Below are 27651 nucleotides of genomic sequence, written 5' to 3' on the forward strand. Positions count from 1 at the left end.
CAGTGCTATTTTCCTTGCTGATGGTCTAAATCTCAAGATAATACCAGAGGCGCAGACTCTACAGTATATTTTACTGACATAGCTTTAGTTCCACAAATTAAAGTAGCCTGAGAAGCAAAGAGACCAGAGGGTTTTCTTTGACTCCTAATCAATGTTATTACTTATCAAATCTGTGCACTTGGTGAACTAAGACACAACTGAAAAATTAAACACAAGCAAAGCAAGCAAATCTCTTCTTGGGAAGTCGAACTTACAACCAAATTCAATGGAAATCCAAGTAATTTCCAGTTCCAGATGCCCTGACATTGATTAACTGAACTAACAGTGATAGCAAACTTCCAGTTAATAATTCTGCAATGAAAAAAAAAAAAATAATAATAATCTGAACAAATTTCATGGTGATTGTGCGGAATTAGAAAGGAAATCTTACTCTAGATAAGACTGCGGCAGGGACTTCCAGAACAACTAGATTCAGCTGTGAGCCAGGCAAGAATAACAAATTAAATCTTTTAAATAGCAAGTCGCTCGTCTACTGTGAGGCTAAAAGACGTTAGCTCATGTCAGCTAGAAAAAGGATGTCTGGATAAAACATCCAAATAATACACTAACCCACGTTTATCTTTTGTGGCAATAAGAACTATTCTGCATTTGGGATTTATTGCAAAAGCAACATTGGTCAGACATGTGGAAGAAGAGACGGGTTTAAATCCAGAGGGGAATAAGATCTATGCAGGGGGAACAGTTCATTGTTTAAGAGATGGAGGAGGGCAGCACAGACAGGAAGTGGATAAGAATACAGAGGAGTTTACACTGTACAAAATAGAAAGGAAAATGTGGAAAGAAAGGATAGAGACTGACACATGTACAATATCTCTGCCCTTTGATCAGCAGTGGCTGTTAACTTCAAACCCCTTATCTGCAGCAAAGCCGATGCTCAAATGTCCTCAAACAATACATCCTTTCTCCTGGGCCACAGCTGAAACCGCTTACTACCCCCTGTAGTACACACACACACACACACACACACACACACACACACACACACACACCCTACAACAGTTTAGACTCTGAAACCAAGAATAAAAGAGTAAGTATGCAGAACAGTTAAACAAAGACCAGATGGTTGCTCTTATAATGAAAGATGCTGCCATATATTTCACAATGCTGGCAAATGTGAGCCTCACATTGAGAGAATGAAACCAATTTAGATTATGGGAATACTTTTTTTTTTCTCCAGCAACTTTACTCTCCTCTTCTCAAAAATCATATCTCACTTGAAACTAGATCATTTGGGTTTTACAGACAGAATGTTGCAGCACGAAAATGATCTCAAGCTGGAAAATAGATAAATAAAATTTAAAAAATTTAACTTATAAATTTCAATTGTGACCAATCGTGATTGAGGATGACTTCATCAGGCTCCATACTGCCCTCTTTGGGGTCAGAAAATTTCAAAAAGCAATATTTTTTAATGTAAATTAGTAAATTATTTAAGGATTTCATCATCTAGAGTATAGGGAGGAGGAGGCTGGATAAGGAGGAGGAGGCTTGCAGATCAAATCTGAACAGCTCACTGAATGACACGTGTTCAGTTCTACGGAGGGCAGAATAAAATGCCAGGATTGTGTTTTCTTCAAAATTTTGGAGTTGGTTGCAACTTAAAAAAAAAAACACAGAAAAGAATGTTTTTCCATTCAAATGTCCTTTTAACGGCCTGTCCAGGGTGTACCCTGCCTCTCGCCCTATGACTGCTGGGATAGGCTCCAGCCCCCCCGCGACCTGACCGACGGATTCAGCGGGTATAGAAAATGGATGGATGGATGGGTGGATGTCCTTTTAGCAGTCGAATGCATTTGGGGGTCAGAGAGATTGGAGGATGGCGCTACAAACCTGATTGCCAAGTGGGAGAGTCCAGATCAAGTCCCTTCCTGACCACTAGTGCCTTTAATCGCTGTTTTACACATTACAAACTACGTGGTCAAGGTTAGGAAAACATCAGTGGCTTACATGAAAACCGATCATGTAAAAACCGACTGCATCAAACCTTTTCTTGGATTACCTGCTTGCGAGCCCTACCCCAAGCTAAACATGCAGCACGGTGGACACACAAACCAGACGTTCAACTTATAATATATGACTTAGACTGTATTCATATATTCTAAATAAAATGAAGATATACTGAGCTTTTGTTTTTTTACTTTGAAAGTAACTCAACTTTTGCATCAAAGACGAGAGAACAAGGGAAAGGAAAACAAAAACCAATACCATCATTCATCAGCTCCTCCTCTCAGACTTTGTGAGTGTATATACAACATACTTTCTCAAACACATTAAAGGGTGCCCCTTACTCAGAAAACTGTAAAAGAAGCTTGTAAATTATTTTTCTGCTTTTTTTCCCTCTCTGAAATGTATTCATATAGAAGGATTAATGTACATTTCCAACATGGGAGCAAGGGGACCTCCAGTAAAAAAAACAGCTCTTGTACAAAACTTCCTCTGGATACAAATAGGCTTTCCTGCCCTATAAATAAACACTACTGGGGTTGGAAAGCAACCAGCCTCACTACACTGGGGGGGCTACTCATAATGTCGGCAGAGAAGGGAAAAAACACAGCATCACTCACTTAAGACAAGATAATGCAGGCAGTTTAAACACAGACATACACAATCAGGAGAAGTTCTGTCGCATCAAATTAAAAAACAAAACATTACACAGACTCACTGGCAACTCTGTTGAGCTCCAAGCAAAACAGTCAAATTAACTTTTAACAGGGAAAAGTATTTGTCTGGGGAAACCAGTCCAAAGTTTTGTCCATAAACCTGCCAGTCACCTCCATCACTCGTTCATTAGAGAGAACTAAAAACACGCCTCACAAACACTTCTCAGGAGTGGGCAGCAAGTCAAGCAGTGCAATGCATCAAGTCTTTCGTGAAGGAAAGTATCAGTTTTTTTCAGGTGAACTGAGTCTAACCCTCCCTCCCTCCCTCCTTCCCTCCCTCCCTCCATGCATCTCCTAGTGTGAATATTGAGTTTGCCAAACTAAACAACCGGTCTCTGAACCAAACTTTGGGGCCTGGACATCTACTGTTCCCTTTTACTCCAGCAGGATTTTACTCCTATGCACACTCATCCCGACACCTCCCCAAGTTATCCTCCTATGACTGACTTATTATGGCTCCATTGTTGCATCTCAGTGGTCTTAAACTCCGCCCTCCTCTTCAACCTTTCAACTTAACTCCCCTCCCTAATCTTATCTGCTTCTGTTCTTTCTGGTCCAGTCTCAGTGATTAGCTGTATCTTTAACCATTTTAACCATTACCTTGTCTACATGAAATGCAGATTATATGTCCACTGCTCTGTCAGTAAAGAGAGTAATGCTATATAGCACTTTATATACTGCATATACCTTTCAAGGAGCTTTAAACTCACTCTGACAATGCATCTCCCCTCACAAATTCTTAGACAAAAGATTACAAAAACACCCACACCAAGCAGCAGAAAAGCCTCAAAACTCATGTCTTTACACAAGACAACAAACTAAGTCCATGCACAAGGGCACACCCCCGTGCAAACATCTGCATGCAGTCACATGCAGAAAACCAGGATCACAGTTGCTTCACAGCAGCATATGCAGCATTTCATAATTTGCTGACAAGCAGGCTTCCTTTAAGTCTATCTGTATTTCATACAGCTGATAACGAATAAAGAAATCCCACAGGCAGTTCCTGCTTTAATTGGATCCCTGTTTAAACAGACCTTAAAGGGATAGTTCGCCTCTTTTGACATGAAGCTGTATGACATCCCATACTAGCAATATCATTTATGAACATTGACTTACCCCCTGCTGCGTCCTGTGAGCCGAGTTGCAGCCTCGTTTTGGCATTGACGAAGGTAGTCCGGCTAGTTGGCTGGGGCCACAAAAATAAAGCGTTTTGCTTCTCAAAACAATATGCGTTCAAAAGAGTAATACATTTGCATCAAAAAAATCATTCATCCAGAAAAAGTCAGACCTCACAATTGCTTGGCGCTATTTTCTCTCCCTTGTATCACTCCGTGGTTGCCACCTGCCGATAGCCACACCTGTTACGGTGTTTACTGCTCGGAAGCAGGGGACTGCTCGGTCTGCACTTCGGTCTGCACAGCCCGCAGTGATACGAAGGTAAAGAGAAAATAGCGCCAAGCGATTGTGAGGTCTGACTTTTTCTGGATGAACGATTTAGTGATGCAAATGTATTACTCTTTTGAATGCATATTGTTTTGAGAAGCAAAACGCTTTATTTTTGTGGCCCCAGCCAACTAGCCGGACTACCTTATTCAACGCCAAAACGAGGCTGGAACTCGGCTCACAGTATGCAGCGGGGGGTAAGAAAATGTTCATAAATAATATTGCTAGTATGGGATGTCATACAGCTTCATGTCAAAAGAGGCGAACTATCCCTTTAAGCCATTTCCTGTGACTTTCCTTGGATTGATTTAAACTTGTTCAGAGCTGAATTTAAAATTTTCTCCTGTGTCAACAAAAGCAAGATCTAAAGCATTGTAAATGTAATGTACAAAACAGGACGAAAATAACACGTGGTGAGATGATTTTCTGCCACTGACTCAAATGACAGACTAATCTTTTAGGTTCCTCATGTGTTAAGCGGTGGGTCAGATATAAACATATGTTTTCTTTACATAGTGTATGTTGTAGATAAGTATTGGCTCTTGCTGACTATATTCTCTCGTGGACCTGGGCACAGTCTTGTTATACAGTATGAAATGAGTCTGAATAGAGCCATGATCATCCCTGTACTTTCTCCTGCTAACGACTGATAATACATAGACAGACATTCACCCTTCCTCCACCTCCTCTTCCAGATTAATGCCAGGCTGTCCCAGAGGTTTTGCTGTCACTCCCAGCAATAATACCCTTGCGCTTTAACCGGCCAGTACGACCCGTAACGTGCCAAACCAGGGCAGACTTTGCCAAATCAAAACATACAAGTGGGGATATTTCAGGCTGTTGTTCATTTAAAGGAGTCCTTCTATAATTGCAGAACTCCTGCACTGTAATGAGTGCAATGTAGCGTTTCCCTTGTATTTCATCTTTTGTGGAAAAAGTGGGGTGTTTCTTTAATTTCTCCTTGATATGGTGTACTAAGACTCCTGAGAAACATTACGAGTCAATGTTTCAAACCGACCTGTGCACGAGGCATTTTTTCAGAGATGTTTCTAGATGATCAGCATGTGATTTTCTCTGCAGTTCTGCTCCAGTTAACACAGCAGACACGTTTTACAACTCCTAACAAGGAGGACTCCATTCTTACACTGTTTACACTACTAAATCAAGACTGTATACATTCTGAAGGTGCCAAAAACACAGCACAAAGCAAATGTGCAGTGGAGCTTTCAGTGTCTCGTAGCGGAGATTAATTGAAGCAATGAAACAGCTGTGTGGTTTGAGGGGAGACAACATAATCCACAAATCAATTAGACACAGAGATGCTGGGTGATAACGGGAGGGTGTGCATGTCTGCTGTGGACACTGGTCTTTGTACATGGATGGACGTGTGTGTGTGTGTGTGTGTGTGTGTGTGTGTGTGTGTGTGTGTGTGTGTGTGTGTGTGTGTGTGTGTGTGTGTGTCTGCACGTAAGCCTTGAATAATCCCGCTTAGTCTAGCGGCTGGGGGAGCAGGTTTAAGCAGTGTGATAGCGTAGGGTGCTGGCCAAGTGTTCAATACTGGAACCTCTGTCGACAACAGAATACATAGACGAAAACACACACTGATTCGGTTTGTAAGTGTGACCGCATGTGCCTTCACAACAGCACAGCTCGGAGAAAATGTCAGAGCAAAATCAGGTTACTTTGGGTAGAAATACTCTGCTTAAAACTGCAATATCAGATCCCCTTATTGTTTATTAATATCATACAAATATGAATATATATCAGTATTAATATCTATATAAATATTTGTTTAAAAGACATGTACTTAAACGTCATACTGCAATAGTATTTAAGTGATAATCCTTTTATTTCCTAGTTTACAACAGTACGTGTATTCAGGTTCAGTTATTGATTCATTCACTGCTTCTGTTGACAAGTATATACCACTATATATATACTTCTATTGAGATAATTAGCTTTGACCGGACATTAAGACGTGGAGTCATTTGACGCAGAAATGAATGCCAATTTCCTTTTGAAGACAAAAGCCAGATGTTAAATGGTCTTAGCTGTATTTCAAATGGGGCTAAAGTGAGTCCTAGAGAACAAAGCTAAATACAGAACTAAATCTAATACAACCCCAAATTGGAAGAAATTCACAACAGCACAGAAAATGCCTATTAAAAAAAATAAAAGAGATATTCTTGGATGTGCTTGTACTTTTATTTCATTTCAGACTGTTTGAACCTGAGATTATTTGTGTTTGGGTTAACTTAATTTGTTTATCGTCTATTTTAGCATTTCAGGCCTGTAAAACATACCAAAACATAGCTGAGATGGTAAAGCTTAAACAAATTTGTAATGTTTCTCATTACAAAGTGTTGTTTCTCTCCGTACTTTCTGGAAACAGAACAGGGCTGCAGTCGGGCCAGTCCAGAACCTGTTCCTTCCTCCGACTCAGCAACGTGAGCTGAATGTTTTTTTATGAAAAAAACATGTCATGTTGAAGGCAATATATTTTGGTCTGAAATCTAGATGTACTTTTCTGTATTAATTCTGCCTTCACATAAGTGTAAATGTGCCTTGCCAGGGGCACTCATACGACCCCTGGCTGGCTTTTGGACCTGCCAATATCTGTCCTTTTCATCTTTGGGGAAGACAGCGTCCATTTCTTAATAAGGGAACGAACAGAATAAATAAATAATTAGGAATAATAAACAAATGTACTGGAATAATGATACGTCTGACCACAGTGCATGTCGCCACTGTGTAATGGTTGGAATGTGTTGTGAGTGTAAACATGGAATATCTTGGGTTTACTAATAGGGGTAGTAGAAATGTTCATAAAAATGTCATTAAAAAGTGTATTAGTACAAGGACAAGGACGGAAATGATAAAGTGAATGGCTAAACAGAGTCATACATTCTTACGTCACCTTATTTTACAAGGTGATCTAATTTTGTGAAATGAGTAGCTGTGACCAAGTTAAATTTGAATTAAATCAATAAGTTTGTTGTGGGTTTTTTTTTTCTTGACAACGAGAATTTATTACTAACATCATCTATGCAAGTCACAGCAGGAAAACCTGTAAGTCTCCATGTGGCAATTCTCCAAACGCATTCCCAGAAACCAGATTACACCATCTGCCTCTCTTAGACATGCTCCATCAACACACTCACACACAGAAACTCCCTAATTTTTCTGTTTGTTTTCCTAAATAAGCTTAGCCAAAAGGATCCACAAACATCCAGAAATTATAATAACGTATTCAAAAGACAAACTCGGGCAGACACAAATGTGAACAGACATGCAAACACAGATACACATAAACACTGAAGAATTTCTCTCATTCACCTTGGCCTTGCATAACTACACACTCCCTCACAGCATCTGATAAAGCAACATTGTTGAACCTCTTTATGGAGCGCTGATGTGCACAGGGTCTCGGTGGGCAAATATATATACTTCATATTAAACTTTACTTCATATAAAAATGCATCACAATCACTGAAGCAAGAAGCTTTTATCTGAAGCAACTTACAAGTGAGGGACACTTTGGAGGGTAATGCAGGGTTCAGTGTTTTGCCCGGGGATACTTGAACATGAGCACAGTGGAAGTTGGGGATGAGAGACAACCACTCGACCTCCTGAGCAACAGATTATCACAGCTGTAAGATCAATGTGAAAATCACACGGTCGGAGGTCTTTTTGCTGAATCTTTGGTGCAGTATTACGACTGTTTGACATCAAACATGGCAGTGCATGAGCACCTTAAGCATAGGTGGCCTTTTCAAACTGCTAAGCCTTACACGGTGTTCACGGTCCAGCATTTTAGAAAGCTGATTTACTCAGCGTGGTAACACACTCTGCCGAGTGTGCCTGGACTCGTTTTAAGGTAGACTGCATGGCACTTCTACAACAAAGAAAAATGTAATGTCTAAAGATAAAACGTGGTGATAAGTTAAAAAAAAAACTAAAAAACTAAACACGACACCATTCCTAAAGCATTAGAATACTTTCAAGAGGAAAGCAGGGGTGGTCAACGTGGCCAAAGATATTTTAGGGTATGATCATGAGCCAACATCTGAACAGTCCTCCCAACAGCTTTAGGTGAACTGGTGCGACTGTATCATGCACGTGGCTGCCTGTCACAAATCTGTTGTCTGCCTGTCAAACAATACTGTTCTTGCTCTGATTTTATTCTGAGTGTTACTGACTATGACTGGCAATGTGTAGCCTATATGTGATGCTTTGACACTTTTTGAGTGTTCACTCATTAGATAAGCTGGTTAATCAGTATTAACAGCCAAAGTATCCCCAAAGTAATGTTAAACCTCTTTACTCTGGAGATAGCAGACACAAGCATGATTCCAGATGGTTGTTTCCTGCACAGATTTCTTGTAGTGGTCACAATCTTTAAGAACAAGACCTGAAACTGCACACAGAGTTTCATGATTATCAGCCATACAATCATTGCATAAACCTGTTGACAAACAACAGTAGCACTAAAATCATTACACTCCTCTCAGTGTGGATGGTGAAGCAATTAAAGTACTCATACCAGAGATTGCTTGCATCTGATACTCCAGCAAAGACAAGTGAATGAGTTCATGTTTATAATCTCTCAGTAGCTAAAGATACAACAGCTCATTAGGGGTTTTTGCTTGATAAATATATAATTTGTCTCCTTTCGCCGTTACTGAGTATAATGTTCAGACTCCAAAATATGATTTATGGCTGTACTACAGAATTAATGAAAAGTTCTACACGTGTTACACATTTCCTACAGTTCAGCCTGAAGGGGGAAACTTTTCAGAACTTTTTGAATCAACGTGATACAATTGTGGAAAGTATCCTGTTGTCTCGACAACAGGATACTTAGACATGTGAAACCTTGAGAAAACACAGGTGTAATGAATAATATTTCTGACTGCTTTTTTGGTTTTGTCAGGTCTTTAATACTGATAGCTGATTGGGCCACTGAAATAACTGCTAGCCATCGGTGAATTAATTTTTCACATCGATGCTTTCCCTGTTGATGTGTAACTTAAAAGTCTATGGCAGATATATATTAGTAGGTTTGAATTATGAAGTGGTCTCCCTGACTTGTGTAACATTGCTTCAAGATCTCACTATAAATATCACACTCATCTGGTGTTATCTTTGAGCTCTTGTACGTCCATATCGCTTACAATAATAACACATCTTGTTCTCTCCCACAGTCTCGTATTGTTGAGTTGTTTAAGTAAAGGTTTGGCTCGCCGATGCACTCATGTCACTAAGCTGGAGGAGGCTCTTTTGAAATAAAGTACTTCATTAAGATTTAAAACTGAACCACAGATTCCATTACACGTTATCTGAGTGGAAATAACTTTACTTCATCAAAAAGCTATTTACAATGGCACTGGGTTTCTGTTATTTTGTTTAAGAAAAAATGAAGGCCTGTTTTTTTTTTTTTTTTTTTTTTTTTTTCATAAAGAGGAGGGGGGCATTCCTGAGTAAGCTGTCACCGACACACACAGCTTAAAATAGAACCCAAGAGATGTTTTCTTTCTATTAAAGTTGTTCAGGATCTCTATAAAAAAGCTTTGGAATGAATATTAGCTCGGATAAACACACCACCCTGTGAAATTTTTTTCACTTTGATTATATCCATTAATATTAATCACTACGAGTTTACACTGAGGTACTGGCTCTTTTCCACTAAATTAAAATTACCTAAAACAGAACTTTTGTTCATCAAAAGACAAGTTTTATAAGTTTTATGACAAGTCTCTAAAGATGATCGGATCTTGAATTTGAGGACATAATTGGCTGTTTGTAGTTTCCGTACACATATATAAAATACATACGCTGAGAGTGCTAAACTGACTGCATTTTCAGTCAAATCAGTTCTTAAATTAAGTCCATCCATCCATTTTCTAAACCCGACCAATTGAGAGTTGCGGGGGAGGTGGAGCCTATTCCAGCTGTCTTTGGGCGAGAGGCAGGGTACACCCTGGACAGTTTGCCAGTCCATCACAGGGCCACACAGAGAATGACACTTTGACGCTCACACTCACTCTATTTAGAGTCACCAATGAACCCTTTGTATGGTGGGAGGAAGCAGGAGTAGAACCCACGCATACATGGGGAGAACATGCAAACTCTACATTGAGATTTGAACCTGGAACCCTCTTTCTGTGAGGCGACGGTGCTAACCACCACACCACCGTGCGGCCCCTGGAACTAAGTCATACTCAGCAAAATAGTAATACCTCCATATTCTGTCTGTAGCTAAAACAGCACGTCAGCACAGTTGCCTCCTGCTGCACGCTGTATCATATCAAAACACAGACATGAACATGGGCATTTATTACATAAAAGAGGAGACAAACTGAACAATTCTCCAAGCAAATTGTGACAATGTAGGAGTGGGAGGTTTGCAAAGGCATGCGTGATGTGGCATCGGTTGTTTCTAAGCAACACTCACATCCATAGCTCTCTGTCTTCTCTCATGCCGCCTACGACTGGCTATTTTAGTGAGGACTAGCATTTCATTTGCATTGGCTACTTTCCATGACAGGTTATAATGCGAGAACACCTAACAAAGGTGAGACAGACACCATCCCACTGACTAACAAGGAACCATCTGACCTTGCAGCGCTGGACTCAACATTTTCTAGAACAATGGACGCTATTATACTCTCGCACATAGCTGACTGAATTTGCAATAATTTGCTCATTTTAGGCAGCAGGGCAGCATGTAGATCCACAGTTGTTCCTGTATGTTTTACTGGTTGGGCTCTGGGGGTTTTTTTTGTTTTTTTTTAAACTGCTCTCTACCTGAAGACATCAAGCTCTCTGCACAATAATCCAGGCTCTTATTATGCTTTGCTGTGTGTTGTGGGTGGAACAAAATAAAAGCAGGGTTGTACTCCAACTAAGTCTCCTTCTAAGGGACGGTCTCTTCCCATTTCAGCAGAACATACCATTTAACCAGAGCTCACCATCCTGCCCTACCGCACTCTCTTAATCTGTGGGAACATAAACCAAATGTCTCATTTACTCAGCATTCTTCACTCCATTCACTGACTCCCCTACTTCTGACACACCCTCCATTCCCCCAAAACGTGTCTCATTCATCAAACAACCCTCCAGACTTTTCCTGTCTGCCGCTGGGCTCTATGTCATTAGGGTCACCGTGACAACAGATGAGTCAGACGCTGTGGAGACGCCTCACTTCCTGTGAGCGTAGAGCTTCTCAGACTGGGACCAACTGAATGATTGTACCAACACGGAGAAATTCCTCCCTTATGGGTGAATCATAATCAGCAGGATCTAATCCTCGTCTGGAAGCAAAGAGTCGGAGTATCAGAGGATATTTGTGGTTTGGTGGGATTAATTGAAAACGAAATGTAATTATACTGTACAACCACTTTCTTGTGTAGTTTCTATGTTGTCTGGTTGTTTAAGAGACTGGGCCATATCACTTACACCTTGAATATTAGCTTCCCAGTGCCAAGACGCCATCTTTTGGTCCTAAAATTAAGTCAAAGCTGACAAGTTGTTATGTAAAAATCAACCATAGTGTACCTTTTCTGTGTACATGAGCTAAATGGATGACACAGACTTCATCGTTAAACCCAGAGTCTTTCATTTCTCAACCTTTCTTCTTTTTTTTTTTTCAAACAAATCTGAACAAGCCGTGAGGTGCCGCTGACCCCAAAGCTGAGAGATTCTGCCCAAAATCATTCACAACTGCTCAAAGCATGCATACACAGACAGTGACTCACACATGCTGACATCCACATGGGCACACAGTTTACACAGCCATGAACATATGTTAGAGTACTTACATCAGTTTTTCTAAACTTGGCTTTGAGGCTCTTCATGTTCAGTCTGATCCATGCAGCCACTCACTGGATTGCTCAGTTGAGACTGGGGAACACACCACAGATGTTTAAACTTAGTGTCGGTAATGTTAGAGCTCATTTCATATGTGATCCTGGAGATTTCTGACATATTAAGCTTTTTTGGGGATGTTATATCCAGACAGGTAACACTCAATATGACATAAATATGGAGTGAGTTAAACCACAATAGTTTACAGCCCGAGTAAATTGACATTTTCCTCATAAAAACTGTAACATCTATTGATTAAAGTCTCACGGGTGACATGCGTCGTCGGCGAGAGTAAAAGTTCTGAAGCTGTCTTACATTTAACTATTCCTCCTCAGTTAATAGGTAATTTGGGGAGTTGACTTAACAATTGCAATGTTGTGTTAAACGTATGGCAGAAAATGGTATGTAGCTTTGTAACTCACCGGAGATCCCATGAGGCAGGGGGGTCTATGGTGACTGAATTTTTGCACCCAAACAGCCTTAAGCAATTTCCAGTTTTTCAAACCTGGACTGTGTTTCAACCCCAAAATATTCTTGGGAGCATTCCAGCTGAAGTTGGGCTACTAACTCACTTCATTATTCTAATTTTAAGGGTCCTCTGTGTCTGCTTGTATTTCAGCTGAGGGAAGTATGAAAGCAATTTGAGATTCTTTGCAGTGATTACAAGCGGTTTTGGTTGGAAGGATATTTGAATATCATCTTTGCATGCAGGCATTCATAAAGACTTTGCGCACAAAGCATAGATTGGAAAGTTGTAGTATTCCATTAGACGGGGTTTGATGGTGGATGCAAATGCATACAGTCATTAAGCTCCCACATTAGCTTGAATTAGAAGCAGCACATCAGTCACACAAACCTGTCTACAAAAATAGTAAGGGGTAGCAGACAGGACATTTTGCTGTCGATAGCAGATGTTCATTTACTATATGAACACAAAAGATGACAGAAATGTATTGGCAAAGATGTGCCTGAAGGGGACCAAAGTAGAGCCAAATCCACTGGCGAACTTTTCTTATTGCACGATTAGGAAAACAAGCAGTTCTGACGACGTGTGCCAAGCTTTGCGTAAGTGCACGCAGCTCATCAAACAATGACGGTTTTTCGTGAATACTTTGAATACAATCATAAACTAACGTGGCCAAAAGTGCAACTCGTTTTGCCCAAAAACTATCAAAATGTAGGCGGCGTGCATCACAGTACAGCAAACAATATAAGACTAAGCGCGTTGTAACTGCGCCGTAGGGACTGTACAGGAGCAGAGCTTGTTTAATGAACCACTGAGACTCAAAAACCGTCTGCAGCGGTGGTTTTTAATTATTAAAAGAATGCCGGCCATTCATTGAAACCCACATAAACTTGCGAGATATGAATTCACTGGACACTTACCCTGCTGTGGGTTGGAGTCGAAGGAAGGCTGCTCACATAAAAGAGACAACCGCTCTCTTTTAGACAAAACCAGATTTAGCGACTAAGAGGACGGAAAACAGCAAGCCGTTGTGACTCCAAGTCAGCCTGGAGGATGCATAAAGAAGACGAGCTCAGTGTGACTACACGGCGACTACGCTCGGCCCGTTTACATTAAAAGTTGAGCTGTTCGAGGACTCCTGCTCGTCTGTCGCCCGGGACTCAACTCAACGGCTGCCTGCTGCCCGGTTTAGGAAAGTGACGTCACGCTCCCTTTGCTCTCGTGACCGCGGCGAGCGAGCCCTCCTATGCTCTCCATTGTGCCCCATTCATGTTGTGGTCAAAGGGGTATTTCCCTAAAAAAAACAATTTAATTTTTTTTTTAAAAATCACTCATACTGCTCCAACAGGAAGAAAAGTAGTAGCCTATAATTCTTAATGTAGGGATATATCCAGTAGCCACCAATCTAACTGTAGACGTACAATTAAGGTTTTGACTTAATTATATTTTTGCCCAACCTATCTATGAACACTGGAAACCAGTTTCAGTTGCCCAACAATAATGCATCACAACAACAGCAAAACCATAAGCCCTGCCAAAAACGAAAGATTGTGAACTAGAAGCTTTGTCAAGTTAGAATATGCAGCATAAATATTGCACTGAACTGCTTTAGATCATTCTATTTTTTAATAGAATGGTCATCGAGAGTGTTATAGTGGTCGTTCAGTTTCAATTTATTGAATTTTCCCTATAAATTCCATGTAGATGGACCTTTTAAGGACAAAATCAGTGCAGTAGGGTTTGGGACGCCGTCCATGGGTAGCAAAAAGTGTTTGGCCCAAATTCAGCAGGCTGAAGGAAATATGCCCAGCATGTCTTTTACAGCATGACTGGCATCTCAGGCCCCAACACTCAGACCCAAGAGCAGGCGCTAAAGGTTAATGAATTTTAGCCCCGTTTCTGGTTAACATGGTCCATTGTTGGTCCAAATGCAGCTAAAAGTAACAGCTTTAAACTCCAGCTGGCCCAAATCCACACAAATTAAAAAATGTTAAAACCAGTGTGAGACGCCTCGCTTCAATTTACCCAAATAATTGAGCTAACATTTATTCAATAATAGTTATCAAGCCATTTCCAACAATCAGTCCGATATCTCACTTTCCACAAACCTTGTCCAGGTCTAGGAGAGAAATGTATCATTTGTTAAAGCTTTGCAGTACTTCCGCCAATTTTTTTCCCCACAATCTTAACAAAGAAAATAGTCTCCATTCAAACGTTGAGAAACTCCGCAGTCAGATATGTTCATGTTGATGTTATGGTCCAATGTCGCAACAGTATCACTATGAATCGGATTAAAGCAGGCAGAAACATGTCTGTAAGTTTGTAATGCTGATACCATTTGGTTGGATGAGATAATGTATCCCATGGTAACTCAGTGTCTGTGTGTCAATTCGAGGCCAGCATCAAATTTTCCACTTGTTGAATTGTGACCAATTTTCTGACTGCTATGAGTAGCCTTTATGACATTTAAAAGAAATTCTCTGTTAAGTAATCAATGAAAGCAAAATGAGTGGGAGACAGAGTCCGAGTGACACACACAGCTGCTCATTGGTTAGTCTGCTCATCCACTTTTTATAGGGGATTTTGAATCAACAACAACAATGATTCCAGTTTCTTGGCAACAAAGGAGGTGGGCTGTGGTGTTTCAGTAAATGCCAACACAGTGACATCTAGTGGAGAGGCTGTTATATAGTTGCACTGTAAATAGAGCATTGCCATTCATGTAAAAGATTAGTTGTTAAAATTTTGAAATGAGCAGAACTCCTGCCTTCGTGTCCAAGTGTAATATTAGATGCAGGCTATTTGAACATGTGATGGAAAATATGACATGAGCTCTTGTCTGTGCCCATCTGATGGGCTAAGAATACCTTGAACACTGTAGCCACATAGCAGGTCAAACATACATGACTTTTTTTCTGTTCAGATAATCATTCAAGGTTACAGTCTACTTATAAGTATATGTAGCATTTCGCCTTTTCCCTCCTCACGTTTATTTTTCTTTGTCCAGTTTCTCTTGTTTTGGTGTTTATTGCACCTTAGCAAGAAAGTTATGGAGAAAAAGAAGCTCGATCTTGAATCCCCTTGAAATAGATGCATTCATACAATGTCACATCAGTATTTATTTACTCTGTATATATTATATATTTACAATCCATATTCATTTTATGAATGTTATTTGGAGTCTGCAAATGGCTTATAATTGGGGGGGGTACAAGTTTGAGCTTTTTGAAAAAATTTAAAACAAAGTGTGTTCATCTTCAAGATAGATATCTGCGCCGCCTTTTGGTTTTAACGACCAGCTCGTTAATGTAAGTTTATTTTGTCTACCGGCTGCTATTTTTGGCAATTTCGCTTCTCAGAACTGTAGTTACAACTTAAAGTTAGCTCGTTTATATTAAAATAGCTCGTTTATTACGTCAGCGTTAGGGCTGAATGCGCCGGGTCGGCTGTCGAAGAAACCGGAAGTGGGGACAGATAAGTGTTTCACTCCGGATGTGGCTTTGTGCACCATCGAGCAAGTTCCTGAGAAGGGCTCAGACCAAAACATAAACAGCGCTCAGTAGCTTGTCAGTGAAAGCCTACTGATATCTGTTACTGCTGTCTCATCATGCTACTGAAATCATGTTGCATATACGGCATCGGAGTTTTTTCTATACTAATTCTCATTCTGGGCATTTCTTTGGTTTTGTCTGACGTGTTTCCACATTTTATACAATCGGTGGTTAAAACGGTAAGCATCTAATTTAGCGTTGACGTTAGATAAGCTAACGCTAGCTGTCAGAGTAGCGAATCCAGTCTGCTCAGTTAGCCTGTGTTGTCACAAAAAAAAAAAATGTCGCTGGATAGTTTTGTAGCACTTAAACTCATTTATGACGTTTAATGTTTGTTTGTTTGTTTGTTTTACAAAAGCTCATATTTTATAAAGTAATTACGGCAAGTTCTACGCACGTTAAACACTTTAAATCTGTTTCAGGTTTATGTATTTCAAGCCGCAAGGGACGTTATTATATCAGTCAAGTTTACCCTAGAATTTGAATGACACATTCAAAAAATCACCATCGTTCCAATGACTGCAATAAAGTCCTGGTAACGTTCATATAGTATAGTTTAGTATATTTCAGTAGCTGTTTTCCTTCATTGTTCATCCTCAACTCAGTAGGAAGGTGATTTCACTGCTTGCTTGTCATGTGATGCGAGACTATCTTATCACCAGCAGATGATTCATGTGTGAAACAAACATATTTAACCCACTACCCTTTGTCCTCACAGGAAGTAGTGTTGAAAAATGGAACGGAGACTTTTGAGGCCTGGGAGGATCCACCGGCCCCGATCTACATGCAATTTTACTTCTTCAATGTGACTAATCCTCTGGAGGTACTGGAGGGGGATAGACCGGCTGTGATGGAGATTGGACCCTACACATATCGGTGAGAGGCTTAACTTTTATACCCATCTACAAAAATCACCAGGCCAAAGGGTCAAATTTGTGAAAGTCTGAATGATTTAAAGCTAAACTTTCATGTCATTCTTATAAGTGTTTTTGCTGTGCCGACGTGGCTGGAAATGTTGCAGCTGCACATAAACAAATTGTATAAAGGTGGAAACAAAATTCATCAAACTGAAGAAATCATACTGAAGATGCTAAATAATGTGATACAAATGTTATCCTAAAAGACCCCACCGACAGAATAGTGTGTTAGAAGGTGACGCATCGATCACCTGTCAAGTTCCATTCCATGAATGTGTTTTCTTGTTTGCTGTCCACACTGACTGACACTGCGGTTTGTGCAGCTGCCAGTGCGTTACAGAAATAAGAGCTGCACAGTTGGGATATTTGTATTATTTCTTGTAACCATTTTATTGGGTTAATTCAGCATTAAAGTGCCTATGAGTCCGCGGGATCCATCTACCCGCTCAGTCCAAACGACATTTCTTATTATCCCATAAACCCAGCTTTGTTAGGTTTTCTTTACAGTAATACTTGAAGCTTACCGCTGACTCAGTTGCATTTGCACAGTTTTGCAAACCTGACGTGGAGTTATAAAGAAAGAAACAGTATTATACATTTATCTGTGGCCTAATGTTTCACATTTGTATTTGTCTAGTTGTAATGGATAATTATCTTTTGTGCAGATGAATTGAGATCCATCTTTTTAAGTTTTTTTTTTTTTTTTTTTTTAGTTTTTTTTTGGTGGTGGTACTTCTCACCACCAGCCAAAAATAAAGTTTTTTGACATGTCATAAAATTGAGTTAAGAAGTAAGATAACCAGAATGTAAACTTGTGCAAAGATGTCGTTGTCACATCTTTTACCTTAAAAATTGACAGCTTCTGTTTTTTCCACACAGAGAGTACCGGCCCATGGAACAAGTTGCCTTCCAGGATAACGGCACTAAAGTAACCGCCGTCAACACTAAAACCTACATTTTCCAGCGTAACATGTCCCGAGGTCCGGAGAGTGACCTCATCAGAACCGTTAACATCCCTGCCATGGTGAGCGAAAGGAAACCCAGACGTTTCCTTAAATGGTGTCTTTTTGCCTAGATTCAATATGTTGTATGAAATAAAGGAGGGTTCGACAGATTAACAGGTCTTTTATGAAATTTGGACAAATGAGTTCACTTTTTCATACAATAACAGCAATTTCTGGGCATAAAATGGGCATATATGTTACTGCTTTGCTTTCAAGGGGGTAGTCAAATAATTTATGCTTCTAAGGTACTAAAACCAAACAGTAAAAGTGTTTCTAATGTAAGCAGAATTAATCTGTTTAAGTAAAAGTGTTTAAGTATTACCAGGATAACCCTGCAAGTTGTTTTCTCCATTGATTAAGTTGAAGAAGAAATACTGTCATTACAGGAAGTGAATGTGACACCGTGCTTATTTCTTTTAATACTCCCAACTTCAAATTATTAATGATAAATTAAGAACATTTGATCCGTTTGAATCTAACAAAACCTTTTTTTTTTCTGCATCATCGGTAAGATGCATATTTCCGGATGTTTTCTTGCATTCACTGATGATAAATAGCTAAGTTGACACAGAAGTGAAACGGTGAAAAGCGTTGATTTTACTGGTTTTACTGCGTGTGGATTCCTTTGGTGACAACTGAAATGTGAGCAGCCCTGCACGGTTTTCTATGCGGGAGTAATTCTATTGACTTTTTTTCTTTTATGGAGCTCTTGCCATTTCACACCTTCACAGTTGGATATTTGTCATGACATCATTGCCTTTCTTTTTCCTGGAAGACGGTGATGGAGCAAGTCAAGAATTCACCTTTAGAAGCCAGGGTGGTCTCTGACTATATGAAGTCCACTGGTGAAGGCCTGTTCAGCACCCACACAGTGGGAGAGCTGCTGTGGGGATATGAAGACAACCTCCTCAAAGCCCTCAAACTTTTAAAACCTGAACTGGATGATGTCTTTGGACTCTTCTACAAGGTCTAATTTAAGCCTATTTATATGTAATGTGATACTTTGCACAAGTTCTGCTTGTTGATATGAATAAATGTTGCAAAACGCAGTGCATAAATGCACACTTATTCAACTATCACTCTGTGGAAAGTTTCCTATTCATTTTACAAACGTTAATAGCATATGGTTGTTTAGTTTGATGCTGTGAAAGTTGTCCAATGACCTACTTTTTTCTTACAGAGCAATGCTTCAAACGATGGAACGTACGTGTTCTTCACAGGCCAGCAGAACTACAAGGACTTTGCTCGAGTGGCCACATGGAGGGATGAAAGGTAGGCGCCTTCTCTGACCTCCAGTGCAAAATGATTTCTCATTCTGCAATCAGTGCGAATCGTTGATCAGATGCAGTTTAAATGGATTTGTGATCGCATCAGTATTAATATCATTAAGGGACTTGTAGTTTTTCGAAGCAAATTTGAAGTTTGCTTTCCAATTTGGGGGGAAGAAAATGTGAATCAACCATATTTCCAGGCCCCACATCTGTCACCAGAAGCCATATTTATTTATTTATTTTCATATGCACCAGAAACATTGATATGCAATTTCTGTTGTTTACTTGCAGCTCTCTGAACTGGTGGACATCCGATGAGTGTAATATGATTAATGGGACCAATGGTGCGTCTTTCCATCCAATCATCACCAAGAATGAGGCGCTCTACATGTTCTCTTCCGACCTGTGCAGGTGGGGGGCCAAAGGTCCATGCCGGCATAGGAGAAAGTTTCCAATTTTGTTTTTTTGTTTTATTTTTGGCAGGCAGCAATTCTATTTATATATTTTACGTCTAGTTGAGGCTTTAAAAACATTTGATGAAGTTTTAAATTTATTTAGAAAAATTTTTACCTGAGTCAGTTGGACATTTTCACTGTGGGACACTTGTATTAATTTAGTCTAACTGTCTGTTGTCCCCAGCTGAGCAAACACCCCTCGTGTGTCGACACTTTAAGGTTATATAAATGTCATTTCTGCTAAGTTTCGTGTCCTCTTTTGCTGACACAGCTTTTGTGGTATTAACCCACCACCCCCCCACCGCCGCTAGGTTTCCTCTTTAGTCTTCCTAAGCCTTTCACTCGGCATTATCCAGGTCTGGAAATTGGATTAAGGATACCAATTTGGCCTGGCGGGTTGCATTTCTGGTTAGTGTAAGCTTTTTAGACGAGGTCCCTGCTGCTTAAAACAATAACCTTTTTTTTTTTTTAAATGTATTTAGACCAGAAACAAGAAATACAAGATGTAACAACCAAGGTTTTGGTGGCGGTAACACATCAGCACGACCTTTGAACACTTCGGATAAAAATCTGCTTGTACTGTGCAGGTTTTTGGTGGTTCTTGTCCGAAAATCAGCTTACGGCAGAATTCATGTGCAAAATAAATTCTTCACACTTTTCAGCATTGCGTGATCATCTCTGCATCCAAATATTAACCAGTATGAGCCCCCCCCCCCCGCCCCCCCCCAGGTCTCTGTATGCTCTGTATGAGGACGATGTGACAGTGAGGGGGATCCCCGGGTATCGATTCGTTCCCCCCAGCGAGGTGTTTGCCAATCGGACTGTGAACCCGGCCAACGCGGGCTTTTGCGTGCCTGCCGGTAACTGCCTCGGCTCTGGCCTGCTCAACGTCAGTGCATGTAAACAAGGTGGGAAAAAGCTTTAAGCAGCCGGTCAAAATGAAACATTAGACTATGCTTTGCTGTGTCACACAGTGTGTTCTGTGCAGAGCGGCTTTATCATAACTGAAATGCAGTCTTGGATCTTGAATAAAAACCTTTTTTTTTTTTTTTTTTTTAAATCTGTTTTGTTTTATTTCTTCCATAATGTTGTTTTTCCTGAATCTTGTGTGTGTTTAGGAGCTCCCATCATAATGTCCTCACCGCATTTCTACCAGGCAGATGACAAATTTGTCCAGGATGTATTTGGCATGGAGCCTAAAAAGGAGCAGCACCAGACTGCCATCGATATCAATCCGGTATGAGTCATGACTTTTCACACCTACATGTATGATTTATGTACAGTTGCCGTGAGTCTTTTCTTTACTGTTTGCACTCCTACTGTTTATATGATAAATTCTAAAGATGAAGTCTTAAAAGAGTCGTCAATGGTCTTGAAAAGCTGTGGTATAAAACTACACCACTAGATGGCGAACTGTCTCAGTTTTCTTACTGGTTGCCCAATGGTGAGCCAGGAAACAACATTTATTTTAACAGTGGTTAAAAATGAAAGTAGGAGTACTTGGTACGGAGCTGTCACCAAAGATAAGCTCTGACAGCTCTTATCATGATTAATACTTTAATAACCAGGGTGAGCTTGGGGTAAATCCTTGATAAGGGGGACGTGGACAAAAGAAAAAAAGAACCTTTAAGGAGGAGAGTGTGAATTTGCACAGATGTCCATCCAGTAAGATTTAGAGTTATTGGACTTGTTGTCATGTGAGCACATTAAACTCTGGAAGAGGAGTCCTGCAGACATAAAGCTGCTGTCATAATGTAATAAGCTGAAGACACAACGCAGAGCCATATTCTTTCTCACAGTGCAGGATCTGTTTTTGGTTTTGTTTCCCCATCTTAGCATCATTTAGTGTACGCTGCACCAGCCATTAGCTAATTACATTTCAAAAGGTTAAATAAATAAAAAGTTTGGTGCATTTTTTTTTTTATAGCTCACCAATTGAGGGATGTTGCCTAACGTTTCTAAAAATGATTTTTAGTGAGTGACCCATGTTGCAAAATGTGTACTTTTTCTGTCGTACCACCAGACAAATCAATTCTGCTCTAATTATAGGGCCAATTTCTATCTGAGTCTCTTGCGTTGGAAATCATACTTCCAGGTGAAAAATTGGAAAAACTGTCGAGTCATGTTTCCGTTTTTAACTTGCATGCAGCTGTGACGCAAACTTTCATTCTGGGAACGCTGTTAGCGCAGAGACGTCTTTGAATCCAGTAAAGCTACTGATTTTCTTTTTCCCCGTCTTCCTCTATTGCAGTCTGTACTGCATCACACTATCGAAACTCATCAAAGTACTTTGACCTATATCAGCTGCTGGGTTACGACGCACAATTTTGCCAGTGAACCGCCTCTGCCGCCAGCTCTAAAGCTGAGTGGAGATTTAAACTGTAGCGTTGACTAAAGCTGTTTTCAATGCACAGTAAAACTAAATGAAACTAAGTGCTACAATTGAAGTTAACAGTGCCGTGAAGTGTTTTAAATTGATCAGATCAGATGCTATCCTGGTGGTATTATGTAATGGATGAGAATCCCCGCATTTATTACCCATTAATGTCTGCCCACCCTCTTTGTAACCAGCTGAGTTGTTGGTGCTGAATCTTTAATGGAGAACGTCTTCGCATGAATGTTCATACTTTAGGATTGATTGCTGCGATTATTTTCTGTGCGTTTGTGACAAAGTGGAATTCTGTTTTGCAGATAACGGGGATCATCCTCCAAGCAGCCAAGCGCCTCCAGATTAATGTCTACGTTGAGAAAATTTCCACCTTCAGGTAATCGGTTTACTTCCTCTGTCAGTGCCTCTATACTCACAAGTGGCTGAAATACTTTGTAGTTCTTCAATGTCACCCGAGGCTGACTGAAGCTGCTCTCGTCGGATGACGAGGCGTGTGTGGGGAAAGGTTGTCAGTCAGATAAAAAAGTAATTTTGCCATCATAATAATCATCGTTAGTGGACTTTTGGACAGTCCTGGCTCACTTATTCATGCGTCTATTTGAATCTTAAAGAACAAGCAGTGAGATCATTTTGGTTCTGCTCCCGATGCTCTCTGCTTCTGCATGTTCAGTTTGAAATAAAGAAACCCAAACTGCACATTTAAGTGCATTAAGATACTGTGCCGTGTTGACAAAGTTTTCACACCTTCCTGGTTTCTTTCTGTTTTGCTGCGTCACAACCTTTTTTTTGGAATTTATGTAAAGGACTTTTGGACACAAACTAGTCCTAATTGGTGAAGTTTAAAAAAAAAAAAAAAAAAAATTTAAAATGATCTTCTGTAAAGTAGTGCCAGAAAATATCATTGCCCCTTTGCTGTGAAGGCTTTAATTAAGATCTGGTGCTGCCAATTTCCTTCAGTAAATAGTTCTGGGACGTCCCACTGTGTGTCGCCTAAGCAACACGATCGCAGAATATCTGCACCGACTGGGTATTTTCCAGTCTTTAACACCATTAAGTAAGGGGCCCCACCGGCATATGAAGAACCAAGGAGCTTTGCAAGGAACGTGTTAATCGGATAGGTAACAACATTTGGAGTTTGCCCAGAAGGCATCCGTTAAAGCGTGTGAAAGAATGCGCACTGTTCATAATGAACTTGAACTTTCTGGCTATCGAGGCAAAACGATGCGTCACCTCGAAAACATTATCCCCGTAGAGGCCCAGTGACGACAGCGTCAGGCAGTGAAGATGTTCCAAGTGAATGCTAAAGCAGCGTTTAAGTGGCTTAAGAGGAAAGGCGATCCATTCTGACTTGAGGCTTAATTTAAAAAAGCTCCCTAAATCTGAGTGTCATCTGGGAAAACCTAAAGCTCTCAACTAAAACCTTTTATTTCCCTCTTTCTGAAGAAACTACTAACATGAAATAAAAAAACATTTGAGAGACAAGCTTTCTGCTTTTATTGTAAGTTATCGACTTTGCTCCCACGTTCATATACATTTGAAGGATTTCCATGGGTTCGCCTGCCTTAAAAATGCCGATGTGACATGCGCCGAAAGGTAAAAGCGCTCATATGTTGCATCGGGTCATAAAGGAATTGGGTCTAAATTAATTCTCATCCACACTGAAGGTTTCTGCCCCCCCCCACCTTCCCAATTTGTGTTGTTCTCTTGTGTTGTTGTGGCCCTTTGGGTATATCGTGCCTAAAGCATAGAAGTTAAAAAATAATGACAGATTCACACCAAGTCAAACAAAATCCTGTAATGAAATGACCCTCTTTGCTCTTTGGAGGGTCACTGTGTCGGCTGACATTGAGCACGAAGCAGGGTGAACCAGGGAAAGGTCACCACAGAGCTAACAATCCACCCAGCTGTTGAATTTGGCAAACAATCTACCATTCATGTCTTTTGGATAGAGATCACCTTTTTTTTTTTTTTTTTTTTTTTTTTCCATCATCTGCTTTGTATGGTCACTGCTTTCGTGGCCTCCTCTCTTTGCCTCTCAGTAACAGAGAAGATGACCGTTGTCCATTCCCGGCCAGCCAAGTTATCCGTGTGCTATTGCAGAAACAAAACTTTGTCACGGCACACGACTGCTAAAGAATCGCATAGCAACACAGGCCTGTGCATGTGTGTATCTGATGTCATGTCTTCAGTCCCAACTTCCTTTGCGAATGTTTTGAGGATAATGGTTGTTTTTATTTCTCTTTCAGTCAAACAGGAAATGTGAGGACGGTGGTGTTCCCTGTGGTTTATCTCAATGAGGTACAAACACACTCACACCATCTCTGTCGTGGTTACGCTCAGTGCTGACCTGCATGCCCATCAGAAGAACACATTAGTAATTAGTACAATCCAAACTGGATTTAAAAAGCAAAGACTTTCCTTTTTTTAAATTCTTTGGGTGGTGGTCAGAGTTTTAACGCTAAGTGGGTAAACTTCCCAGTTGTATGCTTTTGGGTTGCCTCTAAAAATGCTTGGCCTCATTAGCTTCCCAAAAGTTTATAGAGTTGACAGTTGACAAGACAGACTCCGTCTTGTATTCGTTGTTGTAATTCATTATCGCTGTGGTAATGATTATCATTTCACTCGCCGTCAGAGCGTCGTCATAGACGAAGCATCAGCCAAGAAGCTGCAGGCGATTGTTACCGCAAAGAATGTGGTGGAAAACATTCCGTTCATGCTGATTGGTCTCGGCATCCTCTTCGGAGGAATCTTCATGTTCTTGATGTGTCGACAGAAAGTCCCCGAGGTGAGTACATGAGGCAGACGGAAGTCGGCGACGGATTCTTTTCATTGTTAGTTAGCTGATCAGTTGAATCCCTGAATCTGTAAAATGAAATCTTCAGGAAAGGAAATTATCGTAACATTTGGAAAGCCCATGTTTCATTTGAAAATAAATTGGTTGCATTTAACCGTGTGCATGTATGAATATGTATGACAGTTGAAACTTGACTTGAAATATTTGCATACAAAGCGTGTTCTAGAATGTGTTGGTATATTTTGTTTTTCAGAGCTCCGCCGCTGAACGACAGCCTCTGCTCTCATCTTAACACGGAGCAGAATGTCTAAGATTGCCGAGTTTGCAGTGTAATCTCGGTGGTCCAGTGGATTCACCGTTTCTACCGTTGATCTTCAAGTAACCACTAATAACATGAACGCCATCTTTTAATCTGCTTTTCGTCTAATAGTTTTAGGAAACAAAGCGCCCTATTTCAGTCCGTGTTAGACATTGGAGTCGTTTCCTTCATGCACTTTGTAATGATGAATCCCTCTTTTTCCCTTTTTTTTTTTTTTTCTTTTTTTTTTCTTAAACATTTCTTTTATTGAATCTTAAACTGGTAATTTTTTGGGTTAGGATGATTTTTTTTTTTTTTTTTTTTTGTATGGAAATGAGCAGAATTAAGCCCCTTTCCTATTTGAATATTATCTGGAGAGTCAAAAGATACTGTCCATTTTATCCTAGTTGTATTTTTGTGTAGATGTACTGCTTTTCTGAAGGAGTGTGAACGTGTGATTGTGCGCGCTCGGCGCCGGTGTGTCCATAGGACAACGGGCTGCCGTCACCGGAGTTGTTGAAAGACTGAGAGATTGTTTTTAAAAGGCAAGAAAACCTAGGTTATGCTGTTTTGAATCGACTAAAGGCAAACACAAAAAAATTGTGCAGACAAACTGCTGGCAGAATGTTTTCTTGTTAATGATGTTTATTATTTGTGGAGCCTGAAGTGTGCCGTTCATGGAGCGTTCAAAAACCCGGTCGTGTGGGTCAGCTCCGCATTAAAACTTTATACGTCTGCTATTAGGAAACCCCGTCATTCCTCTGAAGAAAAGGGGCTAAGCGGCAGTACTTTCTAAGGATAAAGGGAAGGCTTTGTTTGTTGTGAAGCACACTGAAATATGTTTTCAATATTTTGGCAGGAGTTTGTGATTTTAATTCTTACCGTTTGTGCTAAAAATGGCAGGGTTTATGCTTGTGTCATAGCTTTGAAATAGTCTGTGCAATTTGGTTTTTAATGATTAAATTCTGCCGTTCTGAGCAGCATTTTTATGGCTGAAACAAAGCAATATTTTGCACTTTGGAGCTGCAGCTTTTCGGCTCTCTCCTCCCTAAAATATAAATTGTTCTGTCCGGCGCTGCTCAGAGAAAACTACTAATGTGTGATTATTATTATTTTGTTTTTGTATAAATTTTACTAAGGGTTTCCACCACTCCCTGACAGATTTGTTCATTTCATGTGTCATATTTGTGTAAGGTAACATGGTTTACACCACAGCTCTGTGGCGAAATCAATATTTGACATGTAATCACTGGTTACTGACTCAAAATAGGTCACATATACATATATATATATATATATATATATATATATATAACAATTTCCACCTTGTCTTGTAATTTGTTGTGAGTTACCAATAAACTTTATGTCATAATCTCTGAAAGTGTTGATCTCCATCACAGATCACAAAGTTATCTGAACTTTCCTTTTAGGTTTTTCTACACTAATTGTTGAGATGATGCTGCTTTGATATTGGAGCCGTTACCACCAGATTTGTTCGCTTATACCACCTCAACTTTCAGTTTGAATTGTTATAGTTGGAAAGAAATTAGTGCAAATCACTCCGGGAAGCTGAGATTTTTTTTTTTCTCTTTCTCTCATTAGGCTTAAACTTTCTTCATCAGCAGTTTTCACTTAATCAGAAGCCTGCCCAAAAATCACTTTATGCCTGTGATTGGTCGTAATTGTAGAGGGTGGTGTGGCTGCAACCCAAGAGGAAATTTCTTGGGAGTTGATGCTCCATGTAGCAACACCTTACTGTATTTAAAAAATGTGCACAGATGATATTTTATTCTTGAAAGAATACACTAGGGATTTTTTATCCTCTTTGTGCTAAGCTAAATGTGTTTTGGGCAATTATTTTTTGGATTTTCTTATCTAACAGCATATATCTTATAGTAGTCCCCAAAATCGTGAACAATTACTTTAATCGGATTTGGGACAAAGCCTTCTTTTAAGGAAGTCTTCTGGAAGCTGAGGGGTTTCTGGAAAACGTGCAACTGTCTTTTTAAAACATTTGTCTCTCAGCTTCTGAAGACACTTGAAAGGTGGAAAAAAAAAAAAAAAAACCTTTGGTAAGACGTTTAACCTTTGTCTTTTGGATTGTTAACAATAATTGCTTTTAGATTGTTGTCCGTGTGTCTTGAAAAAGATTTCCCAAAGCAGGTGCTCGTCACACATAGAGCCCGTGACTCCTCAAGGTCACGCCTAAAAATAAAACGAGGCGGCATCGGACTTCCTCAGTTTTTCTTGGATACACACGGAACAAATGTCTTCTCTCCCCTTTTATGACTTCACTTCTTTTATCCCACTTCAACACGAGACAGAAGCGCTCTATGATGACACCACAAAATATTCAAGTCAGGACTTCTTTGCTGTTTGACTAAAGTGGGATGTCGTATGACACAGTTTTGTACTGCTTACCTGTGACAGAGTGATTGTTGTAACTGATAAAGCAACAGGAAGTAACATGATAA

At 40.1% G+C, this 27651-nt stretch overlaps 2 protein-coding genes across 3 annotated transcripts in view; one reads left to right on the forward strand and one right to left on the reverse strand.

Annotated features, from left to right (window-relative positions):
- Positions 1–13672, reverse strand: part of rai14 (retinoic acid induced 14) — a 34891-nt gene extending 21219 nt beyond the window's left edge. For both annotated transcript variants that reach the window (XM_075455094.1, XM_075455093.1), the window contains exons 1-2: positions 13419–13672; positions 11987–12068 (exon numbers count right to left, since the gene is read on the reverse strand). In XM_075455094.1, the coding sequence (XP_075311209.1) occupies positions 11987–12022 (36 nt within the window). In that variant the 5' untranslated portion in view covers positions 12023–12068; positions 13419–13672. The remainder of the gene's footprint in view (positions 1–11986; positions 12069–13418) is intronic.
- A 2333-nt stretch (positions 13673–16005) lies between these two features.
- Positions 16006–26558, forward strand: scarb2c (scavenger receptor class B, member 2c). Its single transcript, XM_075455707.1, has 12 exons — positions 16006–16228; positions 16768–16925; positions 17846–17990; positions 18746–18937; positions 19151–19242; positions 19533–19652; positions 20426–20604; positions 20815–20933; positions 22388–22461; positions 24332–24383; positions 24718–24870; positions 25133–26558. The coding sequence occupies exons 1-12, from the start codon at positions 16106–16108 to the stop codon at positions 25169–25171; spliced, it is 1446 nt and encodes a 481-aa protein (XP_075311822.1). The 5' UTR covers positions 16006–16105; the 3' UTR covers positions 25172–26558.
- Positions 26559–27651: the final 1093 nt, after the last annotated feature.

This window comes from Odontesthes bonariensis, chromosome 22 (genome assembly GCF_027942865.1).
Source record: "Odontesthes bonariensis isolate fOdoBon6 chromosome 22, fOdoBon6.hap1, whole genome shotgun sequence".
NCBI classification, from domain to species: domain Eukaryota; kingdom Metazoa; phylum Chordata; class Actinopteri; order Atheriniformes; family Atherinopsidae; genus Odontesthes; species Odontesthes bonariensis.